The sequence below is a fragment of the Lemur catta genome, chromosome 1, assembly GCF_020740605.2.
Source record: "Lemur catta isolate mLemCat1 chromosome 1, mLemCat1.pri, whole genome shotgun sequence".
NCBI classification, from domain to species: domain Eukaryota; kingdom Metazoa; phylum Chordata; class Mammalia; order Primates; family Lemuridae; genus Lemur; species Lemur catta.
The window spans coordinates 34,061,398-34,082,206 of NC_059128.1; the positions used below are offsets into that span (position 1 = coordinate 34,061,398).

General features: G+C 35.9%; 1 protein-coding gene across 6 annotated transcripts in view; it reads right to left on the bottom strand.

Annotated features, from left to right (window-relative positions):
• Nucleotides 1-20,809, bottom strand: part of SYNE2 (spectrin repeat containing nuclear envelope protein 2) — a 297,352-nt gene that overhangs the window by 183,920 nt on the left and 92,623 nt on the right. For all 6 annotated transcript variants that reach the window (XM_045565891.1, XM_045565887.1, XM_045565883.1 and 3 more), the window contains 16 exons: nucleotides 20,170-20,282; nucleotides 19,146-19,308; nucleotides 17,700-17,778; nucleotides 17,249-17,436; nucleotides 15,700-15,864; nucleotides 14,340-14,486; nucleotides 12,899-13,060; nucleotides 9,818-9,976; nucleotides 9,353-9,526; nucleotides 6,658-6,792; nucleotides 5,493-5,651; nucleotides 3,277-3,521; nucleotides 3,078-3,168; nucleotides 2,126-2,244; nucleotides 1,776-1,902; nucleotides 115-272 (listed from right to left, as the gene is read on the bottom strand). In XM_045565891.1, the coding sequence (XP_045421847.1) occupies nucleotides 115-272; nucleotides 1,776-1,902; nucleotides 2,126-2,244; nucleotides 3,078-3,168; nucleotides 3,277-3,521; nucleotides 5,493-5,651; nucleotides 6,658-6,792; nucleotides 9,353-9,526; nucleotides 9,818-9,976; nucleotides 12,899-13,060; nucleotides 14,340-14,486; nucleotides 15,700-15,864; nucleotides 17,249-17,436; nucleotides 17,700-17,778; nucleotides 19,146-19,308; nucleotides 20,170-20,282 (2,384 nt within the window). The remainder of the gene's footprint in view (nucleotides 1-114; nucleotides 273-1,775; nucleotides 1,903-2,125; nucleotides 2,245-3,077; nucleotides 3,169-3,276; nucleotides 3,522-5,492; nucleotides 5,652-6,657; nucleotides 6,793-9,352; nucleotides 9,527-9,817; nucleotides 9,977-12,898; nucleotides 13,061-14,339; nucleotides 14,487-15,699; nucleotides 15,865-17,248; nucleotides 17,437-17,699; nucleotides 17,779-19,145; nucleotides 19,309-20,169; nucleotides 20,283-20,809) is intronic.

Here is a 20,809-nt window from a genome sequence, read left to right on the forward strand (position 1 = left end):
TTGAGACATTTAAATAAAATAACACACTTAGTATAGTAATAGCCTTGCTTAAAAGATCATTTTAAAATTTAGCAAATTTATTAAATTTATGGCTAACATATCTCAGAATTTTACCTGGCATTAAGTGTCATCTGAAGCTCTCTTTCCTTTCCCTTTAATCTGTCTCTGTCTTTAACTATAAAAGGCTTCTTTTCGTCACTCACAAGATTTTCTAACTGCGATGAAGTGATTTCAAACTCTTTCCAGCAAGCATCAGTTTCATTTTTTAAGACCTGGATGAAACATAGAAATTAATGTATCAACTAATGGGTAATAGCCACAATTCTTACAAAATGAGACAGTCGCCAACTGTGGGAGCAAACACAATGTGTTCCGAAAATTGTTTCAAAATATCTTCCAACCACCTACAAGTGAACTATCCTTTAGGGAAGAATGACATTAACTATGCTCTCAGAGGACCCACTCAATGAAGTTAAGGCAGTCGACAATACAGCTGTCAATGGTATCCAAACTCCCTTCCCCTAAAAGTAGAGACACAGAATACAATTTAGAAAGATACATATAGATATAAGAACAGATATTCTATTTTCTCTATATAGTAAATCTTTGTTACCTTCTAAAAGAAAATTGGAGTGAACGAAAACTGTTTCTACACAAACAAGAAGAGAATGAAATTAGCTTATGATCTATAATTAATACCTATAATTCTATAGTATTCCACCTCCTTGCTTTGTGCTTTTATTATTTTTTTAAAGGCACTGCTACAGAATCCTACTGAGAGATCAGTAGTGTAATTTGTTCTTCACTTTCCCCAAAGATTAGTACAACTTTCTAACCAGCTCATTATTGAGTCACTGGGGAAAGGTCTCCAGATAGTTTCTTAATTGTGATGAAAACATGATAAATCCATCACTTGAACAATAGGGATTTTAACACATTAATTTTGCATATCAGATGAAAAGTAGAGAGGAGCCAGATAGTAGAGTGTGACTGAGACCTGTCACAATGAAATGAAGGAAGCTAGAAAATATGAGAGGACACTGTAGGAGCCACCCAGGGCCCTTTTCCCCACCTGCGAGGGTTCACTCGAGTGCACTCACAAGCATGCAACAAGAGTGCTATGCTGCAATGCACAGATAATCTTCAAAATTAGGAAGACACTTATTTGTAGAGCTTATGATGTGTGTACCCACCACTGATAGATTATTCTTTCTCTTGCTCCTGAGTATTGCAATACTTCTCTGCAGGAAGATGACCCATCATTTGGAGTGAAAACACCTCCACTGTCTGCCCCTTAATGCCCAACATCACACAGTCAACAATTGGTGCACAGCACTTTTAGACGATGTGACAATCTCATCAAGATGATAAATGACTAAAACTAATATTCAGAGTCACTGGTTTGTTAATTTTGGAGCAATTAAGGATCAGGTTGCAAGTGCCTGCAAACGTGTTTTTGACTAATTCATCTGAAGCCCCTACGCACAAAAGCAAACAAACAAACCAAAAAAACCTTTTCAAGCCACAATATCTGCTGTACCAGATTAGAACACAGGCAATAAATTAGGACCCTACATCAAAGTCTTTCCTGGGTTTAGTACTTGAAAGCAAATCACTTTCTGGAGTAAGGTGATATTAGAAATGCAAACCAACAAAGAGTTCTTTGGAAACATTTAGCATACGTGCTCTCAACAAAAATGGTGATGTCTATGCCCATGGTGGTATTATTTTCTAACAAAAGAGATAACCACAAAAACAATATTTTTAGTAATTACCTGTAGATCTGTCAGTTTATCCTGCAGACAAGAACTACTCCTTTCCTTTTCAGTAGAGAAGTCAGAAGTAATCCTGAATGCGTTGTTTTGCAGGTGTAATTCAAGAATCTCTTTGTGTGTATCATACCTGAGAAAAAAATTAAATGCAATATTATAGTGCTTAATTTTTAAAATATGGCAAAATTTTTTTAATTAGTGTCAATTGTACATGAAGAAATCCCATGGAATCTCTGTTTAAGTTACTGGACTACATGCTAGAATAAAGGAAAACAAAACTACTAAAAAGCATAATATGTTTGCATTCATGAAAGATTTTTTATGGATTTTCCAGCTATTTGAAAAGAGCTTACCTCTCTAGTAAAGTATTTATAGATGCACTGTGATCCTTCTCGTACGTCTCTGTAATGCTTTCTTCTTGTTGAGGCTTTAACTCTGATGCCAGGTTAAATTTCGTAATTGGTTCCACTGCCTAAGCAAATATGTAAAACAGTAAACATATTATCTTAAACATACTTAATTACTGGGAAAAGATAAATGCCTTATGCTCAAAGATATATCATTGATTCTTTATATCCCAAACCAAGAGAGAATACAATTTGTTTGAGATGTCTCAGCTCTGAGAAAAGTCTTCCCATAGGACAGAGGAGATTTATTAGACTGAGTCTCGCCTTCTAATTGGTATGACAGCATGGTATAAGACTCTCCCAAGCCCTAAATGTTGTTCCTGCCTGAGACCACACAGTCAAAAGTAGACAGAAGCCCGACATGTAGGAGAAAACCTCTGAAAACAAACACACCTTGTTCCTTCCCCACCCCGCACATTCTGACTAGTAGTCTTGGGCAGATATACAGTAAGTGCCAAATTACCTAGACTTTAAGAATTTAGAAAATTCAATTCTCGAAGAACATAAAATACATGATAATGAGGAAAAGGAAAAAGTAAACAATAAATGAACTTGTTCGTCTCACTGAAACTGAGGCATGTGTGCAGCTCAAGCTGAACCTCTCCTACCCTCCATAGCAATGTACACAGTGTGCATTCATAATGCTCCAGAATGGTCTCTGTCTGAAAGAACTGTTTGCATACTCAGAGGAAGATGAGGTTATGCTCGCTATAGCTTTGGTTCATTGCATCCTAATTCTTTGAAAATCAGTCTTCCTTGCATTATGTAAGTAGGTATTCTCAGTTGATAGAAACAATCAGATAATTAAAACCAACACTTAATTAATGAGAAGTGGATTGTTGTCCCCCTAGCCTTTCCATTGGGTTTACTTCTAAAACACATTATCCACATTTACCACCTTTTCGGTTGATGGCTGGTTATCTGATTTTGCAAATGGCCCCTCACTGTGGAAATCCCTTCCTCTGTTCTCAGATGTGGTCGTGGTCCCCCTAGGAAGGAATCAAAATTGCATATTAGACTAAGAAAAATGAAACTTAAAAGAGAATAAATAATGCCTAATGTCATTTGATTTTGCAAAAGGCTTCATCTCGTTTTACCCTGAAGCAGAGCTGTTCTTATGAAGGAGGAGCTCGTTTTTCGACGCGCCTCCTGTCGTGGGCTGCAGCGCCGTGTGAATCTCGGAAGCGCATTTCAGAAGTCGTTCTGTCTTTTGTTCATAATCTTTGAGTGCTCTCTGCACTTCTTGCTGACTCTTCTGTGAAGTCAGCTCTTTGCACAGCTCCCGCAGGACATCCATGTGGTGATGAAGCTGGTGCCGAATGCCGTCCTCGGAAAAGCAAGCCTAATTGAAGAAGTAAGGCAGGAAATGTGCTTCAGATGAGTTTACAGGATTATTCCATAAGGATTAGAAACGAACAGATGTGTGTGACGTTAACAACGCATTCTTTCACAGGCCGTCTACTGTGTGCCTGGTATGACAGCAGGCACTGGAGGAAAAAAGATGAGGAGGTCAGCCCTGAAGGAATTAGTGGTTCATAACATAAACACACAAATAACCAGCACTGGTGTGGAAGGTGCTATGCTAGAGCCCCCACCTGCTTAAGGAGACAGAGAAACGCTCCTCACAGGAGGAAACCATGTGAGCTGGACGCAGAAGGAACGAGTATGAGTTCTCCAAGTAAAAGGGGAGAGAGGACATTTCCAAGAAGGATCCAGAAGAATCCCCAAGAAGATGAAAAGCCCCAGATGTTCTGGAAGAACCAGGAGTCCCATGTAGCTGGAGCGCACAGCACAGCAGAAGGGTCCTAAAGGGGGGTCCTGGGGCCAGACTGTGAAGGAACTGAGTGGTCTTCTAAGAAGTTTGGAGTTGTCTTGAGGGACATGGCGAGCCAGAGACATAAGATCCACAGATCAAAGGCTCAAAAGGATAACTCTGGTGGTGGCTGTGGGAAATGATGCCCCCATCCTCACACTGAGACAACAGCCCTGGCTTAGGTAGGTGGCAACACCAGCGGGAAGGGAGGAAAGGAAGCAGCCGCTCTGAAGAGTACCAGGTGGGACTTGGCAACAGACCCCACTAAGGCTGAGTGGGAGGGAGGGAAAGGAGGAGGGGGGTATTTGGAGACAGCAACCCCTTTCATAACCACAACGCAGAATATAAAAGGAGGCAACGTTTGAGAGGAGATATTATTGGTTCTGTTTAGGACATGCGGAATTTGAGGTCTCTGAAGAATACCCATGACATCAAATACATGGCACTCAGGTGAAAGGATTCGGCTGGAAAGATTAAGGTACTGTCAGTATAAAGGAGGCAGGTAAAACCCCAGAGCATATAAAATCACCTACAGGAAGCAGAAAATTAGTCAAAAATGGACACTAACTACCCCCAAATCAAAACATTAAGGTAACAGAATAAAAAAGGGAAATTTGTGAAGGACACTAAAAAGAAGGACCCACTGCCAAAGTCAATTTTTTTTTTTTTTTTTTTTTTTTTGAGATAGTCTCACTCTGTCACCCAGGCTAGAGTGCAGTGGTATTATCATAGCTCACTGCAGCCTCAAATTCCTAGACTCAAACCATCCTCCTGCCTCAGCCTCCCAAGTAGCCAGAACTATAGGCATGAGCCACCACACCCAGCAAATTTTTCTATTTTTTTGTAGAGGTGGGGTCTTGCTCTTGCTCAGGCTGGTCTTGAACACCTGGCCTCAAACAGTCCACCCACCTTGGCCTCCCAGACTGCTAAGATTATGAGCACGAGCCACTGTGCCCAGCTCTGCTGCCAATTTTATGTATTATATATAACAGCAAAAGAGACTGATATTGGAAGAGTCACAGCAGTAGAAAGTTAGAAATGAAAAGAGGGGTCACTACTGTCAAATATATAAAAACAATCAAATATTAAATAGGATGGAGACCAAAAAGAGATCATTAGATGTGCCCCAGTTACTTTATACCCTGATTTGCTAGTTTGCACAAAAGCTGTGCTTCTGAGGACACTGTGTCCTGACAAAAGCTACTGTAGGTACTTTGGTAACAGTCGACACAGTTGTGACCAAGAGAGTCTCAGGACAAAGGCCAGTGAGTCACAGTAAGGGAAATCATGAAATATTAACTCAGTGATGACATTTCTCACTTCTAAAAAGCAGAGCACAGGCTCTAGTGAGAGCTTGAACCACAGAAGTGATAATCCCAGAGGACGAGAAAGCTAGAGGAATTTTTGGAGCAGATTTAATCCTAGGCTAAAGGCATACACAACCATTTAAGGTAAACCCCAAAACAATGACAGAATTTCGGTGGAAATAAGCTGTTGTACCTCATGTTCTTTGATGAGACCCTTGGTCCTTCCTCTACGAATAAGTTTCTTTTCTTTATTTATTTGCTTTTCAAGTTTTAAAATGTTATCACTAAGCTTTTCTTTTTCAATACCTATTTTTAGTTGTTGAATATACAAAGACAGTTCATGATGAAGAGACTGCAAAAAACAAAGGACTATATTAGCTGTGGGAACAGAACACACCGAAAAAGTATTTGTAACGACAATAAAAATATGTGTAGTAACAAAAGGACAGAAATAGAGCTTAAGCGATATTCTCATTTACCCATAAATCTTTGGGGAGAGTGTTTTAAAACATCCCAGACCCATAAACATATTTTTTTTTCATTTTAACAACTAAAAATGCATTTTAGCTGTGCAAGACACTTAAGAAAACGAAAAGACAAGCTACAGATGGGGAGAAACTATATGCAAAACACGTATCTGAGCCAAAGGAGACATAAGTAAATCTAATGTGTATCCTGGCAAGAGGGACATTAGGGGAAAACTGTGAAAATGTGAACAAAGTACAAACTTTAGTTAATAATAATGTATGAATATTGGCCCATTAATTGTGTCAAAGGTACTATACTAACTAATGTATAATATTAATAATAGAAGAACCTGGGCATGGGGTATACTAGAACTCTCTGTAGCATGTATGCAATAATTCTATAAATTTAAAACTATGAAGTTAAAATAAAATTTAAAAGTGTATTTTAAAAAACATTTTAGGAGGACCCTTAACAGTACTTAATTCAATTACATATACATATAGATATATACACACATACACTTAAAATTCAACTATAATTCATTAATTATACATTTTAATATTGATTACCATTTAATATTAATTACCATAATTACCAGAACACAATCTCAGTGGTAGATGCTTTATATAAATCCTTGCAACAGTCCTGCCAATTAGGTGGTGTTATTCCCGTTTTATCAGTGAGGCATCTAAAAGTTAAGTACCTTGCTGACTCCAGGTTTGCCTGTCACCACAGCCCACGCCTATTCTGCCACGAAACTGCGTAGAAAACCTGGGATTGCAGCCTGCAAGGGTCAGCCCATCAGGGGAACCCCAGAACTGAGTCTGACAACAAACGGGCCCGGGATCCCACCTGTCAGCGTCAGCCCGAGGCACATAGCATGTTCTTACCTCCCACTTGGCACAGATGGCACTACTCTTTTCTTCCAAAGATAGCCTTACATCTTCAGTTGCATTATTTTTTAGCTCTTCAACAGCTTTCAAATACTTGGGCAGACTTTTAGTATCAGAAATTATTAGTGCCTCCTAAAGAAAAAAGAAGCATTAAACAAAAAAAGCAAATGAGACCATAGAAACCTCATTCTACTGCCAAATCCTCAAAGCTAATTTGGTCTGCTTTTATAACAGGTAGAACTAAGAAGGGAGTCTCTGAAGGCTATTTGAAGATTTATGGAGACTTCTCTTTGTAAATTGAAGTTGATATCCCTTTTGGACCTCCTGAATTCTTTTGAAAAGAGTTGCAAAATATTTCTTATTCAAATATAGTTACATAGTTGAGGCCCAGATTAAGACCCCTTCATGACATTCAAAATGATTTTTGTTACCCCTTTGATAAAAAAAATCAAAAGGCTTATTGTATAGGGTAATGAACCACTGGCAATGTTTCCTCTAAAGTTCTTAAGTATTGAGCAGACAACCGTACTTCACAAGCAATACAATATGACGAGCATAGCAGCACGTGTTAGAGACTAGTGTTGCAACATGACAAAACTCACAGGATGGCTAATACAGCAGTTATGCACTACTGTGCAAAGCAGAGTTATGCTGCCAGAAGCCCACATTATCTCACCATCAACTTCAAACTTTTGCCCACTGTGTTGCCAGTCCCGCCCCAGGGAAGGAGTAGCAGTACATAGCCAGGGATGGGACAGCCTTGACAGGGATGTGTCTGCTCCCTCCCTGGCACACTCTACAGGAGCAGAAACCTCACCTAGGTAACTCGTGAATGACAGAGCGAAAAAAATAGGTTGGGGCCTGTGAAAAAGCAGAAAACTTACAGGAAAGAGAAGATAATGGTAATTCCTGGAGAGAAGCAATTTGTTCATTCACTCACTGCACGTACATTAAATGACACGGGCTTGCTGCAGGTGGGGCACCACGCTGAGCTCCAGGTCCTCCTCTGAGGTCTCCTGAGGAACGCCTGACTGCGACCTAGGGGACACCCTAGCCCTGTAGGCCAGCAGGGCGCTCCCACAGCCATGTGTCCATGGAGTCCCAGCAGTCTCAGGGCAATACCTGGCAGGGCAGGGACCTTGCTTCTGCTGGGAAAATGAATCCACTTCACTAAAGGCCAGAGGCAAAGAAGGGGGAATCCTCTCTGGTAAAGATGAAGCCTCTATTTTGTTTTCCTTTTCTCTTTCCTGAACAGATCATACCTGCCGTCCTGAAATCCAGCCTAGTGATTATTTAAAAGAACCACTGATTCTTTTTTTTTTTTTTGAGACAGAATCTCACTCTGTTGCCCGGGCTAGAGTGCCATGGTGTCAGCCTAGCTCACAGCAACCTCAAACTCCTGGGCTCAAGCAATCCTCCTGCCTCAGCCTCCCGAGTAGCTGGGACTACAGGCACACGCCACCATTCCCGGCTAATTTTTCTATATATATTTTTAGCTCTCCATATAATTTCTTCCTATTTTTAGTAGAGACGGGGTCTCACTCTTGCTCAGGCTGGTCTCAAACTCCTGAGCTCAAACAATCCGCCCGCCTCGGCATCCCAGAGTGCTAGGATTATAGGCGTGAACCACTGATTCTTAAGGTCAATTCAGCACTCTCAGTGTCCTGGGAGGAAAGTGGGGGAAAAAGATGGAGGGAATTGGTGGACAACAGAGGCCAGCCAAGTGCAAACAGCATAAGATCAAGCAGGTGAGGGCTTTTAAGGTCATGGCAAAAGCAATGATGAAATGGCTGATATAACAGGGTCCAGTGTGGTTAATAATCCAGGAAGCCAAAATAGGGTTGAGGCCCAGAAGTGACATGAAGAGAGGCTAGACAGAGTCCCTCCTGTTCATAAAGCGTGGGAGCAGCAGGACGGAGCGTTGCCTTCTTGCATCTTTGTCCCTCCCCAAATGCCCAGCTCATTTTAAGTGTTTGATAAGTGTGCTAAAAGCTAAATAAGTAAACAAACAACAGGGCACATACTATTCTACCTCTCCAATGTGTCCCAGGGTGGAGACACTGTTTAGCTTTGCTTCCAATCCCCCAGTACCTCCAACAGTGTTAATTAATAGGGAGCCTCTGGTTTGGTTCCATCTTAAGCTGCAACCAACTGCCTATCAAGCCATGAAAAAACCAACCTGAAACTGTCCCCATACAAAACAGCATTACTGGTCTTTACCTACAGATGAGTATATGTCTGTAAATAACTCTTACCAAAGCATTTTAATAATAATGGCATTCTTTTACATTCAGAAAATTTGAACTATGCAAAATGCCTTCATGTTCCCTATTTTCATTTAAAGCCTCACAACAAAGCTGGCAGCTGGATATGGCTGGAATTACTATGCCCATTTCACAAATAAAGAGGCCAGAGAAATTAAATTCTTGTTTAATGTCCTAGAGTCAGCTGTGCTTTTTTATACTGTATCAATGAAGACATTCAGCAGATCCATAATAAAATTTGAATTAAAAGTGTCTCCATTTGAATATTTATTTTTAATAGTCTCAGGGGAACAATGTATGATACCGGGAAACTTTTTGAAGTTATAGTAACTTTGCATACCATTACAGTGAAGGAAACATCTTGATTTCAAGCAAGATAGGTAGCTAATAATAAATATCCTACACTTGATGGCTGAAAAGATTCCCACCTTATATTTTGAAATGAGTCCACCAGGGCTCTCTCTTTGCCCAAGTAACTGCTCAGCCCTTGTAATATATGATTCAACTTCCTTCAGTGATTCTTCCATCTTCAGCCTGGCATCCACTTCTGGAGAAATGTCAGTTGAGCTCTTCAACACTGCAGCAAGTTTTGCTACATTGATCTGCACAGACAAAAAAATTCTCAAATTAACACCTGGCCCAACATTTTAGTAAATTCAGAAGTTAATATATATTTTCTTTGAGTAGCAACTCATATTTTCCCACTAGACAAAGAAATATATGATTTATTATATTTATATTTGCCGATATGCTATAAATTACAAAGAAATAAAATATAATGCAAAAGTAATATTTTACAAAATATTTCCAAACTAGAGGGCTAGCTTACCCACCCACAGACCGCTCAGTTTTGAAGAAGAGATTTGTTAAATAGGGAATATTAAAAAAGAGACCTGGACTTTCTCTTTAGCTTCTTGAATCTTTATCTGAAGCCCAGCCTTGATAACATGTTGGAGGGACTCCTGGCTTGAAACACTTTGTATATCCATTTGTAAAGTATCCTCCGTTCTAGCCATAAGCTCGTCATACATAAAGCCTTTGGCAATAAGATGCTGCAAAAACAAATAGAAGTGAGATCACAATGAACATTCTGATTATGTATTAAACATTAATTGTAACAATCCCATCAGGAAACCAAAAAAGTTCATCATTTATCCAAAATTAGGCAAATTTGTATTCTGAAAAATGTTATCTCAAAAATTCATTTTGTTATTTTTAATAGTACAGATTCTGAACATGTTCTTTTATAGATTATTCTTTATATAGTAAGCATATCAATAAAATAAAGACTAGAAGTAATACAACGTCAATAGAAAGAAAATGAGTTGAAAGAATAGTAAGAAACGTTAAAATGAAGTTGTTCTAAGTCAAATTATCACGGAAGGGAATTCAATAAGTGTTACTGAAGGAAACGGCTATTGGAAAATAATCTTTTTAGAACTTTGCTTTATACTATATAGGAAAAACAAAGTCCAGATAGATCAGAAAGTTACATATAAAATATGAAATGACAAAGGGATGACATTATCCGTGAAAATCAATCTGCTATCTGGGTGTGGACAGCAGGGCATAACAGCAAAGACAGACATGGCTACATAAATATTAAAAACCTCTGATGCAAAATAAAATAAACAACTTAAAAGTCAACAGCCTGGTAAAAATATTTGCTACAAAAATAAAAAAGGATCATAATTCAAAGAGCTTGTAAAATTCAGTAAGAAAAATACCAAGATCCTAAAGAAAATTCTAAAAATACAAGAATAATTCACAGAAACAAATATCTAATATATATATGGAAGATAGTTAAATCTTACATGTAATGAAAGAAGTACAAATTAAAATAATGAGATACCACTTTTCAGTTTTCAATTTCGCAAAAAATAATTTTTTAATTACAATTCAGGGTGGCATGAGTATGAAAATATAAAAATTATATTGTATGATACCAGCAATGTAAATGTTGATATTAATTTTCTTAGGGCAGTGGAATTATAGTGATTTTAATATTCTGAAATTAGCACATTCATATATAATTTCCATTTTTCCCTATTTTTAATTATAAAGGTAACAAGAAAGCTCTTGCAAAAAAAAACCAAAAAACTAAAAGGTGCAGCAGGTAGAGAAAACATTCCTCTTCTCTCCCATCCCTTCCTTAGCTGTCATTTAATCAATCATTTACAAGCTCATTTAAGAAATATTTATTTTATGTCTACTATGTACCAGGAGCTGTACTAGGAGCTGGGCATCATGCACAATCAAGTCAGACTGAATCAGTTATTTGTATATCCTGATAGGTATTTTTCTATGGATGTAAATGCATACAGTATAAAAACACAACTCAGTCTTAAAAAACACAAATGAGGGCAGGCATGGTGGCTCAAGCCTATAACTCCAGTACTTTGGGAGGCCAAGGTGGGAGGATCACTTGAGGCACAGAGATCAAGATCAGCCTAAGCAACAGAATGAGACCCTGACTCAAAAAAAAAAAGCAAACAATAACAACAACAACAAAAATAAAAAAAACCCACATATACAAATGAGAACATATTATCCATATTTTCAGCAACATACATTTCTTACTTAAGAATATATTTTGATCCAATAGAGATCTACTTAATTCTTTCTTAATAGAAGTATATTTTCATATATTTATATTTTTACTGTTTATAAGAGGAATCATTTTTACTGTTTTGAAAATATTTTTAAATAATTTTAAATTAAAAAATACTATTTTAAAAATAATTTTTAAATATTGAATTTCTATCTTATTTTTTCATTAAAATAAATTCTAGATAGAGCAAATAAATATAAAAAATAAAATTAGAAAAGCATCGGCAGATGGCATGATACATTTATATGATATTTTCAAAGCAATAAAAACTATCATTCTTATAAACAATGAAAACACAAAATGCTGAAATGTACACCTTTCAGAAAAGTAGGCTTAGAAAAATTATGTAAATGCTCCTTTATTCCAGGGACTTCCCATCTTGTCGTAATTTATGACATGCTCTGTAAGTTTTATAGCTGAGCTGGAACTCAGTAAAAACCTCAATGATAACTCCTTTCCCAGGAGAACAAAGTAATATTAAAACACACTCTTGCCTCATTGCCTTTCAATGAGTCAATTGCCTGAGAATAAAGACAGAATGGAGTTCTAACAACATCAGTCACCCTCCTAGCATCAAGCAAGCAGAGGAAAGTGGCTTAATCAGTAGATGACGTTTCAAAGCATAGATTATATAATCTCTTATATTCACACTGCACTGAGCTATATGTGACTGAACTCACTCACTCATCCCTCATTGCCCTCTAATGCAAAAGAATATTTTAATCCCCATTCTGTAGCTGGGAAAATTAGTCCCAGAACTTAATACTCATAGAGTATATCATAAATTGTCTCCTAATTTATCCTCTGTCTTCAAGCAAAATCACAGCAAATGATCCAGGGAGACGAATCCATGCATTTTTTAAAAACTCCTAACAAAGAAGATTTAAACTGTAGGTTTATTACTATTTACTTTAAAACTTTTTATTGATCTTAAAACATAAATCTGGCCAGGCACGGTAGGCTCACGCCTGTAATCCTAGCAGTCTGGGAGGCCAAGGCGGGTGGATCGCTCGAGGTCAGGAGTTCGAGACCAGCCTGAGCAAGAGTGAGACCCCGTCTCTACTAAAAATAGAAACAAATTAGCCAGGAATGGTGGCACATGTCTGTAGTCCCAGCTACTCGGGAGGCTGAGGCAGTAGGATTGCTTAAGCCCAGGAGTTTGAGGTTGCTGTGAGCTAGGCTGACGCCACGGCACTCACTCTAGCCAGGGCAACAAAGTGACACTCTGTCTCAAAAAAAAAAAACATAAATCCACAACCACAGAAATACCCTCTTAATAGAGTATAAAAACACAACTCAGTCTTAAAAAACACAAATGAGGCCAGGCATGGTGGCCTCATACCTGCACAGATTATACTCATACCTGCAAAGATTCTTCCATTGAGGTATCCACATTATCTTCATGTCTCAGAAGATCCAAAACAGATTTGGTTTCTGCCTCCCAGATTTCCACTTGTCCAATGAGTTTTTCAACCTCTTCAGCAACTTTTAGTTGCCCTATGAATTCTTCATGTTCTTTTCCAGCCTACAACATTCAAATTATCACTAAGAAAATGCCAACATGTACATTATGAAATAATATTCCATACCAAAAACTTACACCGTTTTCTTTACTGAAGAGTGCTAATTCAACATATTCTAAATATAAGATCTAGTTTTTGGACAATGATGATAATACTTTATGATTGCATATATCACTTTACAAGTTAAAAGGTTTGTTCATGTTTTCTTAATTACAATATCATTCTTACCAGTTCCATCATATTATCTCCATTTTATAGGTAAGAAGATTATAAAGGCAATATCCTAATTTTCTAATCTTTAATCTAACACATTTAACACATTTCTAAAACTCATATACAATTTAATTAAATGCAGCTATTAGTAATAATAGTTGTAAAATATCAAGAAGAAATTCAGAATCAAATTTCAACAAAATTATCTTTTCCCATTAATAATCTCTCAGTATTCTATAGGTTGATAATACCATATAACTTTACGTGATAGATATATTCTTCTGTTATTGTATATTGGCAAATTATAATTGCATATATTCACAGGGTACATAGATACATTCTTAAAGTTGTTTTTAATCAGATCACATTTTTAAATGCATCAGAAGAGTACAGTATTCTAAAGCATACTGCATAAATTCAGATCTTTCCAGATTCTCTTGAGTAGGCATTCCTATGATGGGAAAACACAAAATTCCATCATGGCAACTGGCCAAAGCCAGATAAAAATTACTTCAAGTAAAGCTGTATATGTTGTTATTCTGAAAGAGGCACATTTACAAAACCATAGGTATTATGTCTTACGTGTGTGTGATTTTTTACTTTTTTTTTTGTTCCTTTTCCATATTCTTACCTATAATCTAAAGTCATCCTCCACATTACCCCAAAAAACAATGAAGAAAGATAATATTTCCCCCCATTTTACAGAAAGGCACCAAGATACAAAGAGGCTAGGTTCTGGCCTAAAGTTAGACAATTTCTGAGCACTAGTCAAAAGTAATCTCAAGAAAATATCAACTCAAATTTACACTGCTGAGAAGTCATGACTGCTTCTGTGTGCCTGTGGAGCTCCACAGTGGGGGAAGAGACAGTAAGTGAAGTAAGTAGACTTTCGTGCAAAAGATCACTTAATGTAGGGAACCACTTAAGTGTTTGCCTAGAAAATGATCGCACTTTAAATGTTGTCTATTAATCCATACATTTACCATTGTCTCAACAATATGATTTTTTTATAGCAAAGTTAAATTATTTCTACATGCAAATGAAATATACAAAGTATGACCATTTTACCTTTATATTCTGATAGTGATATTCAGGAAGTTCTATTGACATGTCTACCAAAAAATCAACAGTTGGTTTTCCTTCTTTAGATAGAATATTTCCAGAATTGTCAAAAATGGGCCGATCCTGTTTTTTTTTAAGTGGTAGTTTCATTTCCTGTAAAAAATTAATTTCCTGAAATTTAATGCTCATTTTTATTTTTATGCTAATATATATTACAAACAGTAAGTGGATATAATATATTCAAATATATGTTTAGGATTTATCATCTAGCAGCAACGTTATAAAATACGGGCATTTCCAACAAAACACTTAAGTCTCAAATCATTGAGAATAAGGAAAAGGCTGGGAGCACTGGCTCAAGCCAGTAATCTTAACACTTTGGGAGGCTGAAGTGGGAGGATCATTTGAGGCCAGGAGTTCCAAACCAGCCTGAGCAACATAGTGCAACTCTGTCTCTACAAAAAGCAAAAAAATTAGCCAGGTGTGGTGGCACATGCTTGTAGCTACTCAGGAGGCTGAGGCATGAGGATCACTTGAGCCTAGGAGTTTGACATTACAGTGAGCTATGATGACACCACTGCACTCTAGCCTGACAACAGAGTGAGATCCTGTCTCAAAAAAAAAAAAGAATAAGAAATAGAATAATTTAAGTTCAAAAAATATTTATTAAAAGTCTGCTTTAATGAGGCTTTGTGCTAAATACAGAGATAAATAAGGCTCAGTGTATGTTCCCAAGGAGCCTGAAATCTAGTAGACAAAACAATGCTTATATTATTCTTTAATGGTAAATAAATTTGAACAAGAAAACTGTTTATTGTAAAGCTGTCTTAGGTATATACTCAAGAGAAAAGAAAACATGTTTACACAAAAATTTGTACATGAATGTTCATAGCTGCATTGTTCATAATAGCCAGAAAAGTAGAAAGAACTCAAATGAGCATCAGCTATTGAATGGATGAACAAAATTTATCTATACAATGGACTGTTATTCACCAATAAGAAGGAATTAAGTACTATAATGTGGATGAACTTTATAAATATAATGCAAAGTGAAATAGGCCAGTCACAACAGACCACATATTGTATAATTCCATTATATGAAATGTCCAAACTAGGCAAATCTATAGAAACAGAAAGTGGATTAGTAGTTGTCTAGGGCTAGCGTTTGGGAAGAAATGAGGAGTGACTGCTGATGGGTACTGGGTTTCTTTAAAAAGTGATGAAAACATTCTAAAATTGATTATGACGATGGCCACACAACTCTGTGAATATGCTAAAAACCAATGAGTTATACACTTAAAACGAATGAATTATGTGGTATGTGAATTACATCTAAATAAAGCTGTAACCAATCAAAAGAACTTACAAGCTGAGTTTTTGAAATAAGCTTTCTCCATCTTTTATTCAGCCTTCTCAGTTCCTTAGAAACAGAAGATCCAACCGCATCATTGCTAACTTCAATTAGGAAATCTCCTGCTTCATTTAAAGCAGTATGTTCTAGACTCCATTGCGATAGTGTCTCAAAGGGAACCTACATAACATATAATCAATATAATATTTTAATGACATAATATTTGTCTATTATCTATAATAGATGTCTACCAAGGCTAGTTCTAAGCAAAAGTGAGTGTGACAGTTTTTACAGAGACTCTGACTCTCGCCTTAGGCTTCTACCATTCCTGTTGGTCTAGCTCTTCGTCCCTAATCCCTAAACGGCAGGTGCCACGTGTCTATCATTACTCCTGGCCCTGGACTTTTGGGAAGCATCTGATCTATCTTTCTAAGTGGCTGATGACCTTTACAGCAAAGGTTTTCAAACCTGTTCAGTTCATGGTACCCTTAATGTGTCAGTAATTTTTTTCACAAAGTCCCTAGGCCCTGAAGAATTATCTAACAGTTTCCATCTTTAAGCAGTCATGCCAACAACTTAGTAGTAGGATAGTATCCAAGATCTCGATGTTGCCTTGTTTCTCTCAAAATTTAGAGTATGATGTAAGTTCTCTTAGTTCTTTTTGGTAGCCTGTGGCATCTCAGCAGAGTTTGGGAATTGCAGGCTTAGAGTGTTATTTTTCTCAGAGTTATGTATATTTTAATAGAAGACGTTTAAAGATGAAAGAATTGTCAGAAGCCTAAGACTTGAATTTCTAGTATCAATATAAGTGCCAAGGAGAAGTAACAACTCACTAACCCTTAAAATGCTCTTTTTGTGCACTCACACACTTATCACAAATTTTACTTTCATTCAAATAACCTATTTTCTGTTGAGTAATTTTAGTTCTGATTCTAAAAGGCTATCTACATCCATTTGCAACAGAGAAAAACAAATGAAAGAAAATCTACCTCAGATAATCATAAAACAGATTATTATATGAACAACAAATGAAAAAAATAATGAATTACATTGACATTTCTTCTACATCTCTCCACATAAGCCTAAGGTATTTTGATTTTCCTCGTCTAGAAACTCAGGAAGATCTTAGAGCTGAAAGGTTTCAACCAAATGGAAAAATAAAACTTTTTAGACAGTAGTTTATTTCAAATGTGTCTATAAGCTACCGAGTACACTATGTCTTTTATTTTTTTTTCACCCTACATGAACTTTGACTAATATGTCTTTTATTTCCTCTCCAGAAAGCTTAGCAAAATATCTCCCAAATGCTATATTGTGTATATAAATTATAGCTCAGTAAAGATCTGTGTGTGTGTATGTATGTATGTATAAAACCCATGTGGAGAAAACTTCCTTTTGGCAATTATCTGGGGAAGAAGCTAAACTCTTTCCAAGACTTCAGAGAATTTTCCAAAACACATGTTTACACTTCTCTGGACTCTCATCTTTGGATTGAAAATGAGGGTCTCCAAACAAAACAAAATTAAAAGGTAAAATTGAGCAGGTATCATTAGACTGCAAATACCTCTTTAATTTGATCCTTCTTTGTCTCCTCAAAACAAGCCTTCAGTAAGCGAAGGTTTTCCACATAGGTAGCCCAACACTCCAGAACTTTTTGTAGAGTAGACTTCACATTATATATATTTTTTCTATACATACAAACATCATATTTCACCATCATATATTGTTTCCTAATATTCTGATGTTTTCCAGCTACAATGTTAACAAAACAAGAAAATAATCTTATAAAATGGTTTCTTATTATTGAAATATTGTTAAAAATATTTGCATATTAATTGACAGAGGCAAAATAATATATACTCTGACAATATTAAATGTGAAGGCAAGAATTTTCCAAGGAAAACATGCATATAAAACTAATTTATAAAACATTAAAGAATAAAGAAAGCAAAACAGATAAAATGTCATTTTTTAAGTGACGGTCATTCCTTCAAAAAGTAACTGAACTACTTTACCCAAATTCTTATAAATTTCTTCACACTTTTGAAAAGAAGTATCAAGTTGAACTAGGAACTCTTTTTCTTCAATAAATTCCTGGGGGAGGGGGAGGAAAAAAAAAACATATTGACAATTTTTACTTTTAAAAATGTACCAGGAAATACAGATAGTGACATAGATATTGAAGAAACTCATAGTTACCAAAATGTCTTTAGGGCTTTAATACTACATATCTGGTAGGAAAAGAGGAAGAGCAGCTCATGAAGAAAGATAGTTAAGATCTAGGAGATCTGAGTAAGAACACTATATAGGTATGACACCTGACAAAGTTTGTCTTAACGTGGTGATAAGGTTCTACAATGGCTTCCCTCTTGTGGTAAAAGGCAAGTTAAGTATTTATAGCAATTTCAAAATCTCCTATTTCACATTTTTATTAATATTGCATAATTATATCAGTTGCTCTTATTTCATGTTATATTGAGTAATTTTTATTAGATATATTAAAGTATGGTATAAACAGATATCATCTATCACACAAAAACATTTCAGAAACTACCATTAACTAAATTCTGCCATGGAAAAATACTGAGCTAATTCAAAACTCTTATTTACTGTATATTTATATGTGCCAATAATATGATTCTTTAAATACAAAAATGAAAATGCAAAGATGGCAAAAGAACTAAAAATATTCAAAATCTAGTCTGGTTTAGAATTACATTTATGCTTCCTATTTGGAAACATACAGTATTTAAGTCATAAATTGTAAATAAATTTCTCTTCATTACGTTTTTCAATTTTTGCAATGAAATTTACAGTCTTTGATTTTTCTTTTTTCCCTCTCATTTCCAAAAAGAGGAAAACAGAAAGACAGGTAACGCCTAAGTGTAGAAGTGACATTGGTGACATTTCTGTGATGCTTTAGTTTTAATTTGGAGGAGAACACACTTAAATCAATTGAAACATTTGTGTCCTATAAAATGGAAGATCTAAGGCCAAAAAAAAAAAAAAAGCCTCAAGAGAAAACAAAAAATATTGTTTTCCTAACTATTAAAACTCAAGAGAGGCTAAGGTCAAAATGTTGTAAGAAAAATATAATTAATGAATGAACCCATGATCAGAAAGGGAAAAAAATATTAAGCAAGATTTTGAGTAAGTGAACGAAGGAATTTTGAATGGAGAAAACATTGAAACTTTCTCTATTAAATTAATCGGCCTGGTTAACTCTTAATCTCCCCTGGGGTGGTAAAAAATGCTATTTTCTCTTTCTTATTCTTCCCTATGCCTGCAATTTGACTACCTATAATTCTCTTCTTCAAACAATATTTAAGCTAATGAAAGCTACCAAGAAACCCTATCTTTAAAACTTGAAGAGTTAATGGGAAATCGCACCAAGGAAAAATGCAAATCCAGCTCCCAGAGGTCAAAAATAGTTGCCTAAGACATGAAATAAAACAGCTTACATGCCAGTCTTCCAGCAGTAATTCCACAGAGTCTTTGTTCCCATATTTAATGTTCCAAACGTCTAATTTTGATTTCACTTCATCTAACAAACCAAGCACTGAGTACTTATAGTAATGAAATTCTAGAAGTGGAATGAATTTTTCCCCCGAAATGTTGTTGATTCTGGAAAACAACATGCAGGTTTAAAATTTAACTTAATATTATTGACCAAATGTGAAAAATCTGTTCAGCATTTTAAAAAATTGGGGGGGCTTCAACTTTTTCTTTTAAACACATGGAATTCAGAAGTATCCTCAAGTCTTTTTTTTTTTTCTTTTCTAAACAGTGTAAAATAAATATTGTGGTTAGATACAAAACAACCATTGCTAAGGTGAAAACATCAAAAACAGAACATTTTCTGAAGAAACTATTCCCCTATTGAGAAATCTTGCAATAAAGTGTTGATCTACAAAATAGTTTACTAAAATTGAAAACTTCTGTATAACTTAATAAAATTGTGGTTTAAAAGTTTATATATTAACAGTTTTTTAACTTTATTAAGGCTAACACCCTCTTCTTATTCTAATAAATTGCTTATGAGTAATGAGAAAAGAGAACATAATGAGGACAACCATCAGTTAAATAATCTCTATATTTACAGTATTTTACAGTTTATAAAGTGCTTTTCATATACTACCCCTCAGTTGATCCAAGATCCTTCTAAGACATGTACAGGGTAAGTATCATTACCCTACATTTACAAATGAGGAAACATGCTCAAAAAGAGAGTAACAGAGCTCAGTTTCTAACTCTAAATCCAGAACTTTTCCCTTCACCATATTCTATCATTCAATAAAAAAGGAAGTATGTTAAGCATAAAAGAATGTTGTTATTATATAAAACATGAAGATATTGTTATCAAGACTTAAAGGAGAATACTTGTCAGAAATTATATAAAACTCTGTGTTTTGTGGTCCCCGTAGCACAATGTTAGTGCTCAAACACAAACAGTACCAGCAGCTGTGAAATGGTAGTGTTACAAACCGTCTTTTCATTTCCTCCAATTTGTTAGGTGGTACCAATGGCAAATGTTTTTCATCTCTATTTTCAAATGTAAGGAGAATGTTCGAATAACAGTCAAATCTATCCATCAGACTCTGAAAAGAAATTAAGCATGACATAAACCAGATTTATTGCCAAACACTATAATTGAGGGTTTATTAATCTCATTCGAGTCAAATCTTTTTTCAAAAAAATTCTAAAGCCCCCTTCTTTTAACTAAGATCTTGTAAATAAATATTTTCATCATAAATGTTTTAAATTGAAACATTTTACAGAGAGGCAGACTGCAATTTCTTTACTAAAACCATTATCAAAATCTTTTGTTTTCTGGTGTATTTTCCATTCCTTTGTGGGCTCAAATGCTATAAATCTCCCATATCAAATTCCTTTATGGCATTTTAGTGAGAACCCAATCTCCCACATTTTAAACCAGTCTCCCCCTCACCACCCGGCCTTTTTCTTTTTTGTCAGTCTTTAAAGTTGCTTTAGAACTCTATTCATATTCATTCTTATTGTCTCAACCCGAAACTAGCGCAAGGGGTCACGAATGTGACAGTATCTTCCAGGTCCCCAAAATTTCCAGGGGAATCATTCTAAACCATTCTCAGATACCCACAATATT